Source organism: Miscanthus floridulus, chromosome 9 (assembly GCF_019320115.1).
Source record: "Miscanthus floridulus cultivar M001 chromosome 9, ASM1932011v1, whole genome shotgun sequence".
Lineage (NCBI taxonomy): Eukaryota > Viridiplantae > Streptophyta > Magnoliopsida > Poales > Poaceae > Miscanthus > Miscanthus floridulus.
In genome coordinates this window covers 115,988,891-116,000,486 of record NC_089588.1, presented here as the reverse complement: position 1 = coordinate 116,000,486, position 11,596 = coordinate 115,988,891, and the positions used below count along the sequence as shown (strand labels likewise).

The following is an 11,596-nucleotide window of genomic DNA, read 5'->3' as shown; positions in this document are numbered from 1 at the left end:
CTCTGTTCGCGTGGCTCTGCGCGATCCCAACTAGTATGCTGCGATGGAACATGAATTCAGCGCGCTTCAGGCCAATCGTACCTAGAGGCTGGTTGATCGCCCGCCTGGTGCCAACATCATCTCTAGGAAATGGGTTTTCAAGCACTAGTTCAACCCGGATGGTAACCTCGAGCGGTATAAAGCTCGGTGGGTCGTTCACGGCTTTACCCAGCGTGCTGGCGTCGACTTCGGTGAAACCTTCACGTCGGTCGTTAAGCCGGCCACGATTCAAACCGTGCTCACCATTGCTGCTTCCCATCAATGGCCCACGCGACAACTCAATGTCTCCAACGGTTTTCTTCAAGGGCATCTATAGGAATACGTCTTCTGTCAACAGCCCACTAGGTTTGCCGATGCTTCCCGACCCGACGCCGTCTGTCTTCTCGACAAATCCCTCTACGGCCTCCATTAAGCCCCGCGAGCGTGGTTTGATCGCTTCGCCAAGTTTGCCATCAGCATCGACTTTTCCCCCACGCGCTCCGACTCGTCCCTCTTTGTCCTTCGTCATGGCGGCGAGCTTGCGTATCTTCTGCTATACGTGGATGACATGGTGCCCACCGGGTACAGCCAGGACTTGCTGCAGCACATCGTCGTGCCGAGTTTGCCGTCAAGGATCTCGGCAAACTACGGTTCTTCCTCGGCATCGAAGTCAAACGTACGGCTGCTGGATTCTTCCTTTCCCAGCAACGGTATGCGGAAGATATTCCGGACCGCGCCGGCACGGTGAACTGCAAGCCGGCGAGCACACCCATCGACACCAAAGGCAAACTTTCCTCGGACGGTCCCAAGGTCGACGACGCCAAACAGTACAGGAGCCTGGCCGGCGCGCTGCAGTACCTAACTATAACGCGCCCGGACCTGGCTTTTGGGTGCAACAGGCACGATCCGCGCGGACCGCATCAGGCTGTACTGAAACGCAATTTGCAGTACGTTCGCGGGACGATCAGCATGGGTCTGTGTCTCCGCAACAGCTCGATCTCACCGTCCCGGCGTACTCCGACGCCCACTGGGCTGGCAGCCCCGACTCACAGCGTTCGACGTCCGGCATCTGCATCTTTCTGGGGGACGCCCTGGTGTCGTGGTCCTCCAAGCGGCAGCCACGGTCTCTCGATCGAGCGCTGAGGCTGAGTATCGCGCCGTCGCCGACGCCGCTGCTGAGTGCATATGGTTGCGGCACCTACTTGATGAGCTCTAGTGCTGCGTCACCAAGGCCACCGTCACCTATTGCGACAATGTCTCCACTGTGTATTTGTCCACCAATCGAGTGCTTCACAAATGCACCAAGCACATAGAGCTGGGACATTCACTTTGTTCGAGAGCGTGTCCAGCTCGGTGATCTTCGCGCCCTCCATGTTCCCACCGGTGAACAGTACGTCGACGTCATGACGAAGGGCCTTCCTACCTCAATGTTCCAGGAGTTCCGCTCCGGTCTGTGCGTCGTCCCAGTGACCCAACAGACTGCGGGGGGTGTTGAAGCAATGCGTTCTGCTGGCCACATCTGCGGTTGGTCAGCGCCCTCACGTCGTGTTCGTACGGTGACCGCGCGCATAGCCTAAGTTTTGTAACTGTGCGCTCCGCGCACACGGTTTTGTACTCGGTATAAATATTCTTCAGAGAGCAATACAAACAGTCGTTGGCTCCTATTCTTGTCTTCTACAAGAAGGAGGGCTGGCACATGAGCGGACACCTCACCATCCAAAAGCACTGCTCCTCACCATCCAAAAGCACTGCTGCTGATGCATGACAACAGCTCGAGGCAGCACTTGTCCAGGCTGTTTGGCTGATAACACATGACTGAAAGTATTATTGACTAATTTATTGTGAGCAAAAAATATTATTCATTGGCTGAAAAGTACGGCTTATAAGCCAAGCGAATAGGACAACTATAAGTTTCGTTTCGGTTTCCTCATAGGCACTTGTGTGTCACTATGACGCTCCTTGCTCCAGCGCTCCAAACCATCAATAATCGTCATGTTCGTTTGGGCTTGTTTGGCTTATAATCGTACTTTTTCAGCCAACGAACAGTATTTTTTTCTCACACCAAATTAGCCAATAGTACTTTCAGCCATGGCTTATCAGCCAAACAAGCCCAAACGAATAGGGCGAAAAAGCTTTTGTTTCGTTTCCGTTTGTGGTTATTTTGAATTATTTTTCATAATGGTGGATGTGGGTAATTTAGATGCAGAATTAACGATTACTTTATGTATTTTTTTATAATAACGGAGTTGGATAATTTTTTTGTAAACAACAATAAATCCAATGGCTATTGCCATAATGACGATTAGAGTCTAACAAATTAAATGCCAGATTTTTCTGACAACTATGAGAATTTTTAGGATTTATCAATTTTTCCTAGCACATCTGTTAGAGTTTTTAATTGATAATAGTAAGATAAGATAGAAAAGGGCGGATATACTTATTTAATCTTTCACAGTTTCCCAATCAAATTAAAGTTTTAAAATCTTCATGGATATTTTCAAAGTATTTACGACTACCGACATCACTACTAGTAGCCTGTCAATGCAAGAAAGAGACGCACACGGCTGTTCCGCTTTGTCTGTGTCCAGATATTATCGACCAAATGAACGGCTGGAAACAACACAGTGCGAAAAGTACACTCTTCTGGCGTGGCCGATTGCGACGACGTGTAGCGACTGGCGTCGGATCGATGAGACGGGCAAATGGACACTGTATCTGTATCAGGGGCGAGTAGGCGACAAGCTCGCTGCCAGATTTTACAAAAGATTGGATCGTCGTGCGGTGTCTGTTTGCTCTCATAAAGCACCGAATCACTGAAGCAGCTAGCTAGCATACTTGCGTAAACTGGGAGGTGAGACGCGCGCACGGAGACGTACGGAGGGAGAGGGCCATGGCGGCCGCCGGCGGGAATAGCAGGGGTGAGCCGTGGAGCCTGGCGGGCGCGACGGCGCTCGTCACCGGCGGTAGCAAGGGGATCGGTCACGCCATCGTGGAGGAGCTGGCTGGCTTCGGTGTGCGGGTGCACACGTGCTCGCGCAGCGCGGCAGATCTGGAGGCGTGCCGCCGGCGGTGGTCCGAGAAGGGCCTGCACGTCACCGTCTCCGCCTGCGACCTCGCCGTGCGCGCCGACCGGGAGAGGCTCATGGAGACTGTCAAGGCCACCTTCGACGGCAAGCTCGACATTCTGGTAAGCAGAAACCTACTGTCCTATCCCGTACATGCGCATGCTATCCATGTCCATTCGACGACGGCAGATCACACGTCAATAAGTCATACTGAGCGTCCATGCATGATGCACCTCCTCTCATTCCTGTTCTCATATTTGCAAAGTATTTATGACTACCGACAGCACTACTGGCTAGTAGCCTTCATTGCAAGGAAGAGACGCACACAGCTACCAGACTTTTCGTGTGGTGTCTGTTTGCTCATAAAGCACCGAATTACTGAAGAAGCAGCCAGCTAGCATACTTGCGTACACTGGTTGGTGAGACACGCGCACGGAGACGTAGTACGGAGGGAGAGGGCTATGGCGGCCGGCAGTGGGATTCACAGGGGCGAGCGGTGGAGCCTGGCGGGCGCGACGGCGCTGGTCACCGGCGGCAGCAAGGGGATCGGGCACGCCATGGTGGAGGAGCTGGCGGCTGCGTTCGGTGTGCGCGTGCACACGTGTGCTCGCGCAGCGCGGCTGACCTGGAGGCGTGCCGCCGCCGGTGGTCCGAGATGGGGCTGGACGTCACGGTCACCGCCTGCGACCTCGCCGTGCGCGCCGACCGGGAGAGGCTCATGGAGACTGTCAAGGCCACCTTCGATGGCAAGCTCGACATTCTGGTAAGGTGTTGAAACCTGATGTCGTCTCCCGTACATCCTATCCAAGTCCATTAGACGACGACAGATCACACTACTCATACTGAGCATCCATGCACTATAGCATAAAAAAAGGAGTATTTTCAGAGGCGGCCTCGACGATGCCCCTCTCTGCTATAACATCACTGTTTAATCAGAAATTATAAAGGCAGGATTCACGCTTATCTTTGGAAATCGAGAAAAGAAAAAAAAAGCCGGCAAGCTGGAACGGATGGCCGCTGGCCGAGCCCACTCCAGCCAACCGTCCGTCCACGGGGCCACTGCCGAGCCCAACAGCAGTAGTCTGTCTGCACACTGATATAGATGTGCATACAGCCAGCAGCCCGGTGGCCCGGCCTGAAGCACAGTTTTTTAGCCCGGTCTGGTGTTCCATGGCCCAGGGCCAGCCCCGCCTGGTGCATATGGCCGTGCCTGGGTCGCTACTCAGGCATGCTGCGGGGTGGCATGGGCCGACACACCATTTTAAGATAGGCCCGGTGGTAGACCGGTGACATCCACGGCATGCTAACAGCCCATCGTGCCCCTTCCTATTCCCTAACCCTAACTTCATTTTCCCCTCCACCTCCCCCACCCCCCGCCATGGGTCTCGCGCCATTGATGATGTCAAGCTTGAGGACAAAGAAGTTGAACCAGAGCCGCCGCCCGCGCGGATGCGGGCTTTCCTTGCTCGGATCTAGGCCGTCCTCGATGGAGCCGCCCAGCCAGTGCCAGATCCACCGACACTGCCCCTTTGCGCCCCCAGACGATCGCCGCAGCCTAACAAGGGGTGCCCCACACACCCCGCTGCCCCCGCATGCCCATGGATGTCATGACACGTGAGCCCTAGGACGGGTTGCCACAACATCGCCGCCGTACATATCCATGGATGTGCCACCATTGCCTATTCCTGACCTCGGATGGGTTGCCACCGCACCTTCACCTCCTCGCCGACGATAGCCTCTCTAACCTTCCAAGGCCTGCTGCCGCCCCTGGATGCCCTTTGACAGGCTGCCACCGCACCTTCGCGTCCTCATCGAGAACGCGCCGCCTTGCTACCACCACAGGCTTCTCCACCGTCCTATGTGCCCTTGGCTCGGTTCTCCCTCTAGAGAGGGTCGGAAAAGAGAGTGCATTGGGTAGGCTAGGCCAGCGAACCACCATGTGCACTCTCGGCAGCTTGGGAGCTGCAGCCAGCTGGCGTCGACCTCCTGGGGCGGGGTGGGCTGGTGGCGTGGGATCCTGATGGCGGTGGCGGCCTCCAGCAGGCGGCATTGGGCAAAGGGCGCCGGCGTCGGGCTCCTAATACGAAAGGACGATAGAGGAAAACTGTGCCATAGCCAGATGTGTGTCGGGCTCCTGCTAAGGAATAGTGTCTCCGAGGGATGGAAAATGTACAAAGAAAAAAGAATCCGAGTATATGCAGCAATAAGAGAGTATCTCAATGGTTCTTCCATTGCCAAAGTGTTTTTTAAATGATTTTTAAATTATGTCCTTTACTTTCGTCATGAACTATTATCACAAAGATTGGGAAAGGCACATGGTGACTGGTTGTTTATGACTAAATCACAACTTAGTCATAAACACTTGTCATCCAAAGAAAAATTGTCATAAATGCATCGTTTCTATAACTAAAAAGTTCTTTGTCATATGAAAATTGTCATAGAAGGCCCAATCTCTTGTAGTGGAGGGAAGGGTCGCCGCTGATTGAGTCGGGAGAGAAATGGAGAGAGAGAGAGCTGAGGGAGGAGAGAAGGTGATGGCAGAAGCCTAAGTGTGTGCTTATATACGCATGTTCAGTATTGGGCCTTATGGGCCTCAGGCTCATTTAGTGAGCCATCGTTTAATAAAAAAAACTCGGACTACAAGGGATAGCATGCGTCCTCCTGAGTATTTCACATTAAGGTAGATGACTCCTTACCCAGTCCGAGAAAACCCTTAAACCACATACCCCGCCCGCACACAGTGGCCTTTATCCTGTGAGGAGGCCGGTGCCACAGACCTGTGCTTTGAGTAACGCGGGGTAGACGAGGGGCTTTTCTTTTACTTCCGGCACTGCAACTCGCCCTCATGGGGGATCGAACCCAGACCGCGAGGGTGCCACCCAGAGTGCTTGACTAGCCGGTCTAGCATGGCCATGTTGTCTTCGAAAAGGAGTCGCCCCCGTCTCAAAACCAATGGTTATATTTGGAGACTTCTTGTATGCTTTTGCTAATCGAACACGCTGTGTTCCAAAATCATTTTTGCAGTTGTGATGCATGCTTGTACGTACACAGGTGAACAACGCGGCGCAGCTATTCCCTAAACCGGTGGCACAGTGCACGGCGGAGGACTTCTCGCGTTGCATGGCGACCAACTTGGAGTCGTGCTTCCACCTCTGCCAGCTCGCGCACCCTCTCCTCCTCAATGCCTCCCTCGCCGGCGGCGGAAGCATCGTCAATGTCTCCTCCATCGGAAGTTTGCTAGCCTACCACGACCTCGCCCTCTATGGCACCGCCAAAGGTATGTTACTCTATAATTTTTTCAAATTCACAAGACATTTCAGATACTCTGATTTCTGAATACAATTCTAGCTTTCCAAAGTTTTAAAGTAAATAATTATTCTTGTTTGGTTTTTATAAAGTTTACTTGTTCATATGTAATAGCATGTAACTTCCAAAGATTTTTGAATGTCAAGAATTTTGAATTTGACATTCCATTTTCCTTGTTAAACTCCTTGGCATATATACGGGGCACCAAAAAAACTGGAAAATTCGAAAGTATTTAAATCACAAACACCGTAAGTGCATATGTAACAAATTTACTTGTTCGTGGTCGTGAATTGGCTTTATTTGCACGCATGCAGCTGGAATGAACCAACTAACAAGGAGCCTAGCGGCTGAGTGGGTCAGCGAGCCTATTCGCTTGCTCGTAAACGATCATAAATTTCCAGCCGGGAATAGTGTTTTTCTCTCACACCAAACCAGTCAGCAGTAAATAATCCACGATACGATACGGCCTCCCGAACAGGCTGCTCGTGTGAACTGCGTGGCACCTGGACTGATCAACACAGGCATGGCCAGAGGGGTACGTACTTACACTCTTATATAGAGACACAGTGTACAATTACTATCCTTGCCTACATGAAATTAGTTGACAATGGACATGTATATTATACTCCTACAATCATAGGCACCACCGGAGACCGTGGAGCAATCTTTATCCAGGGTCCCTATGCGGCGGGCCGGTGAGCCGACAGAGGTGGCGTCCATGGTGTCGTTCCTCTGCATGCCGGCGGCGTCCTACGTCACTGGCCAAGTCATCTTCGTCGACGGCGGCCGGAGCATTAGTGCCTGATCGAGCAGGGCAGATAATGATGCTGTGCTGGTTAGGTCTTATTGGTTTTTATTGCTCCGTATTTTTGTTTTGTGGCACCACGCTATTGTCTCTATATTTTTGTTATTATTTTGGATGATATTATTATTGCACACTCTTGCTTGTCATTTTACGTTGTCTCTACGTATAGCTTTCTGAACCTTTGTTTCAGTGCTGCTATTGTGGCAGCTCTGAGATGGGCATCAGCTACAGTGGTCGTTTATAAGATGTGTCGATGGTAACCTATCACTACTGGATTTAGGTTATTTGCTGAGGCACTTGGCAAAGCCTTTGCCGAGTGCGGCACTCGGCAAAGAACACACGGCAAAAAATTGATCGGCAAAGCCCTCTTTGCGGAGAGCCCTAGGGGCACTCGGCAAAGAAAAGCGACCGTCACAGCGCCGGCCCCGTTGACGGTCACTTTGTCGAGTGCCCACCCTGTAGGCACTCGGCAAAGATTTTTTATTTTTTAAAAAAAATCTTTGCCGAGTGCCCTCTATCCGGCCCTTGGCAAAGATGTTTTATTTTTTTTTTCTAAAAAATCATAGCCGAGTGCTCCCTGGCCGGCCCTCGGCAAAGTTTGAATTTTTTTTAAAAAAAATTCTTTGCTGAGTGCCCGCTGGCCGGCACTCGGCAAAGTTTGAATTTTTTTAAAAAAAATTCTTTGCCGAGTACCATTGTCATGGCACTCGGTAAAGCTGAAAAAATGGTTTTCCGAGCGCCCATTTTTCCAGCTTTGCCGAGTGCTGTGACCATGGCACCCGGCAACGGGGTCCTTTGCCGAGTGCAACACTCGGCAAAGTGACATAAAACGACAATTTTTATTTTTTTTACATTCCATCATGACAAATAAATTCATACAAACATATATCACATATATATCTCATCCATCACATATATATCTCATTCATCACATATATATCTCATCCATCCACACATCTATCCGCACATATCACATCCATCACAATATATATCACATATATAATAATAAGTGCTCAAGACCATCCAAATAAATCCATGTCCACAAGTGCATCACAAGTATATCACAAGTCCATCACCAAGTGAACAACAAATGAAAAAAATACAACGTGCACTCATCTCGGCCACTGCGACTGTGGTGAAGGCCCAGCTCCATCATTCGGAGGTGCATGAGGTGGATTATTCGAACCACCGTCAGATGGAGACTGCACAAAGGAGGAAAGATTGCATGTGAGACAAGATTATTTGGATAGCTAATCTAGGAAGGTAGAGGCCATACAAGCAACGCACAAGTGAAAGTAAAAAACTTTCATACTCACAGGAGTAGCTACAGCTGCAGGACGCGGAGGCGGAGGTGGAACCAATAGCCCAGCTGGCAGAGAGAAGCTCACACGTTGCCCAAGCCCTTATAGGAACTCCATAATATCTGTCAGCCTCTGCGCCTAGGCCTGCCGCTCGGCCTCCAGCTGGGCTGCCATCCTCTGCTGCCCGGTCTCCAGCTCCCAACGTTGCCTCATTTCTTATTCCAGCCGGGCTTGCAATATTTCACTCCCATGTTTCAGTAATGCAAAGCTAATTAAGGTGTGTAAAGATCAATGTATGACGAGTAAAACAGGAATAACCTCGAGTGCGTTGACCCGGTGCTGTGGCGAGGCGACGCGGTGCAGGCAGACCGGTACGGCGACGGGAACTCCGACTCGGCTCTAACGGGCTCTTCTCTACAAAAACAGAACAAAATACTGTGATTTAAAAAAAATCGGCAGAACCTCCCCTGCACGGTGAGGTTTCCAAAACCTGCAAAACACAACGACACGATGGCCGACAAGCACATATGTCTCAAGAGAAGCCATGTAGTTTGGATATTAATCCATGCAGAAGAATATATCCAAGTAGTACCACTACTTCTACTACTACTTCCACTATTACTACTACTACTACCACTAGTTCTACCACTACTACTACCACTATTGCTACTACTACTACTACCACTAGTTCTACTACTACTACTACCACTACTTCTACTACTACTACCACTAGTTCTACTACTACTACCACTACTTCTAATACTACTACTACTACCACTAGCACTACTACTACAACTAATACTACTACAACTATCACTACCACGACAACAACAAGAGAGAGGGCATACCTGACGGGCACCGGGGGTAGGGGCGGGCGGCGTTGGGGTCAGGGTCGGGGTTGTTGGAGTCGGGAACGGGGTCGGGCACGGGCGGCGTCGGGGCGGGCGGTCCATGGGGCGCGGCCGGGCACTACGTGAAAAACGGTTTATAGCAACGGGGACAAATTTTTTGTAGGGGCGGCTGGTGATAGAGCCACCCCTACAATGGCGTGCTCGGGAGCCACTAGACCAGCCACCCCTACAAATGTCACAGTAGGGACGGCTGATAATATGAGTCGCCCCTACAAATGGGATCGATTTATAGGGGCGGCTCACTCACCAGCCGCCCCTGATGTTACGATTTGTAGGGGCGGCTCAATCACCAGCCGCCCCTACAGATCACTTGTACAACAAATATCTCCCACCTCTCTCCCTACTCATGGGGAAAAAACTCGCCCATCCGCTCCCTCTCTCGCTCTCTCACGAGGCGCGTCGGCCAAGCCTCCCGCGACCCCCGACCCCCGACCCCACCGGTCTAGCTCCTTCCACCTCCGCCCCTGTCGTCCCTTCTTCTCCCTCTCTCCCGACATGGCGGCGTGCTGGTCCCCTCGTCCGTCTCTGCTTTCACCTTCCCCTCTCTCTCGTGATGTCGCGGCGCATCGGTCGGCGAACGACGCGGGTGGGATGGTGGCGCACGGGGCAGATTGGCTTGGCGGCCAGATCTAGAGGTACCTCACCCTTCTTGCCTTTTCTGCTCTTAGCTGCATCGATATTCTCTCCCTCCCGGCTCCCGCACATAGCCCCGGAGGTCCCCAATCTCGCGTCGCGATGGATTCGTAGCCTCGCGTCGCGAGGTACTGTTGTTCTTGCAGGGATAGGTAGATAGATTCTAGCTGCTCGCCATTAGGGCTGCCTCCGTCCGGTGCCGTCCGTCTCTTTGGCGAGCTGCGGATGGGGCGCACCTCGTCCTCCTCATGATGGGGGGCTGGAACCGGTCGCGATGGGGGGCTGGAACCTCGTCCTCCTCACTTGCCAAAACTCTGTGTTCTCTGCTGAAGTTATAGCAGCTCTGTGTTATGGATTTTATAGGCAAGAACAAGCTCTGTGTTCTCTGCTGAAGTTTTCACGTTTTTGTGTCAGCACACCATTATTTTTATCTTTCTGCTGCATTCCTTGACAGCTATTGTGATTTGATTTCTTGGAAGCTTTGGTGTGCCCCAACTAATTTTTTTTACCTTATTTTCAATTGCAGTATTTGTATGAATTGCTTCTCTAGTATCTCTAGAAAACACAAGCTCTTGTGGTGCTTGGAGTAATCAATGAGCACATAACTTTTGAAGGTACAATTCCATGATCTGTTGAAATGTACTCCTATTTGTAATTTTGTATTATACTTCTGCATTTTCACTTCTAACAATCTTCTCTACCACTTCTATGTACGCTACATTGGCAGTATCTCCTAGGCAGCCCTCATTAATCTCTGATGATGCTGACGTTGTTGCTCTGATTGGGACAAGTAAGGACTTGGCAAAACAGATAAATCAGAAGGAAGTACATTGGAGGTTATGTTATGCATCTGTTAGTCTATTTTCCACTTAAGTTGTGTTAAATAGCCAACATTGCAGATTAAATACATTGTATTTGATGTATTGCCAGCCAAGTTGATATATTCTGTTCAATATGCTCTCGTGCACTTCAACTAAAATCATGTTTTGCAGTTGCTTGAAGATTCTGTTGAAGAGTGAATGGAGAAGGCACTAGCAGAATCTGATAAAATAGAAGCTGAAAGCAAGGATGCTGATGCAGAAGATAACAAGGCAAGGAACTCTTTTATTAAATACTTATGACCTCATTGTTAATACTGTGGTTTGAGTATCATCATGTGGAACATAGATTAAACTGCTCGTCAATATCACACGACGGATCGCTGGTTGTTGGTGGGTTTTCTGATTCGTCAGTGAAGGTCAGTCCATTCAGGTCAAATGTCGTATCTTCTTTTTCATGCTATTTGTATTTTTAGTAGGTAATGTCTTTGGTTTCCAACAGGTCTGGGATATGTCAAAGATTGGCCAACTAGCAAAAATGTGTAAGTTAGACACTTTCTTATTCCTAACCAATTCTCACTCTGTATCTTCATATTCTTAATGTTTGCTATGCTGAACTACATGCATAATTTTGCATCTAGTTTAGGCCAAGGTCATGTTTGACATAATGTTTTGAAAATTTAATCAGCTTATGTTAAAAACACAAAGTGCAATATATCATCTTAAAGTCAAAGTTGAT

The 11,596-nt window shown here is 50.2% G+C and overlaps 1 protein-coding gene across 1 annotated transcript; it reads left to right on the top strand.

The window, feature by feature from the left end:
* The first annotated feature begins 2,460 nt into the window (after positions 1–2,460).
* On the top strand, positions 2,461–11,596 carry LOC136482729 (noroxomaritidine/norcraugsodine reductase-like). Its single transcript, XM_066479926.1, has 10 exons — positions 2,461–3,205; positions 6,135–6,360; positions 6,704–6,744; positions 6,868–6,924; positions 7,030–7,224; positions 10,566–10,653; positions 10,767–10,875; positions 11,032–11,130; positions 11,207–11,276; positions 11,360–11,596. The coding sequence occupies exons 1-5, from the start codon at positions 2,909–2,911 to the stop codon at positions 7,192–7,194; spliced, it is 786 nt and encodes a 261-aa protein (XP_066336023.1). The 5' UTR covers positions 2,461–2,908; the 3' UTR covers positions 7,195–7,224; positions 10,566–10,653; positions 10,767–10,875; positions 11,032–11,130; positions 11,207–11,276; positions 11,360–11,596.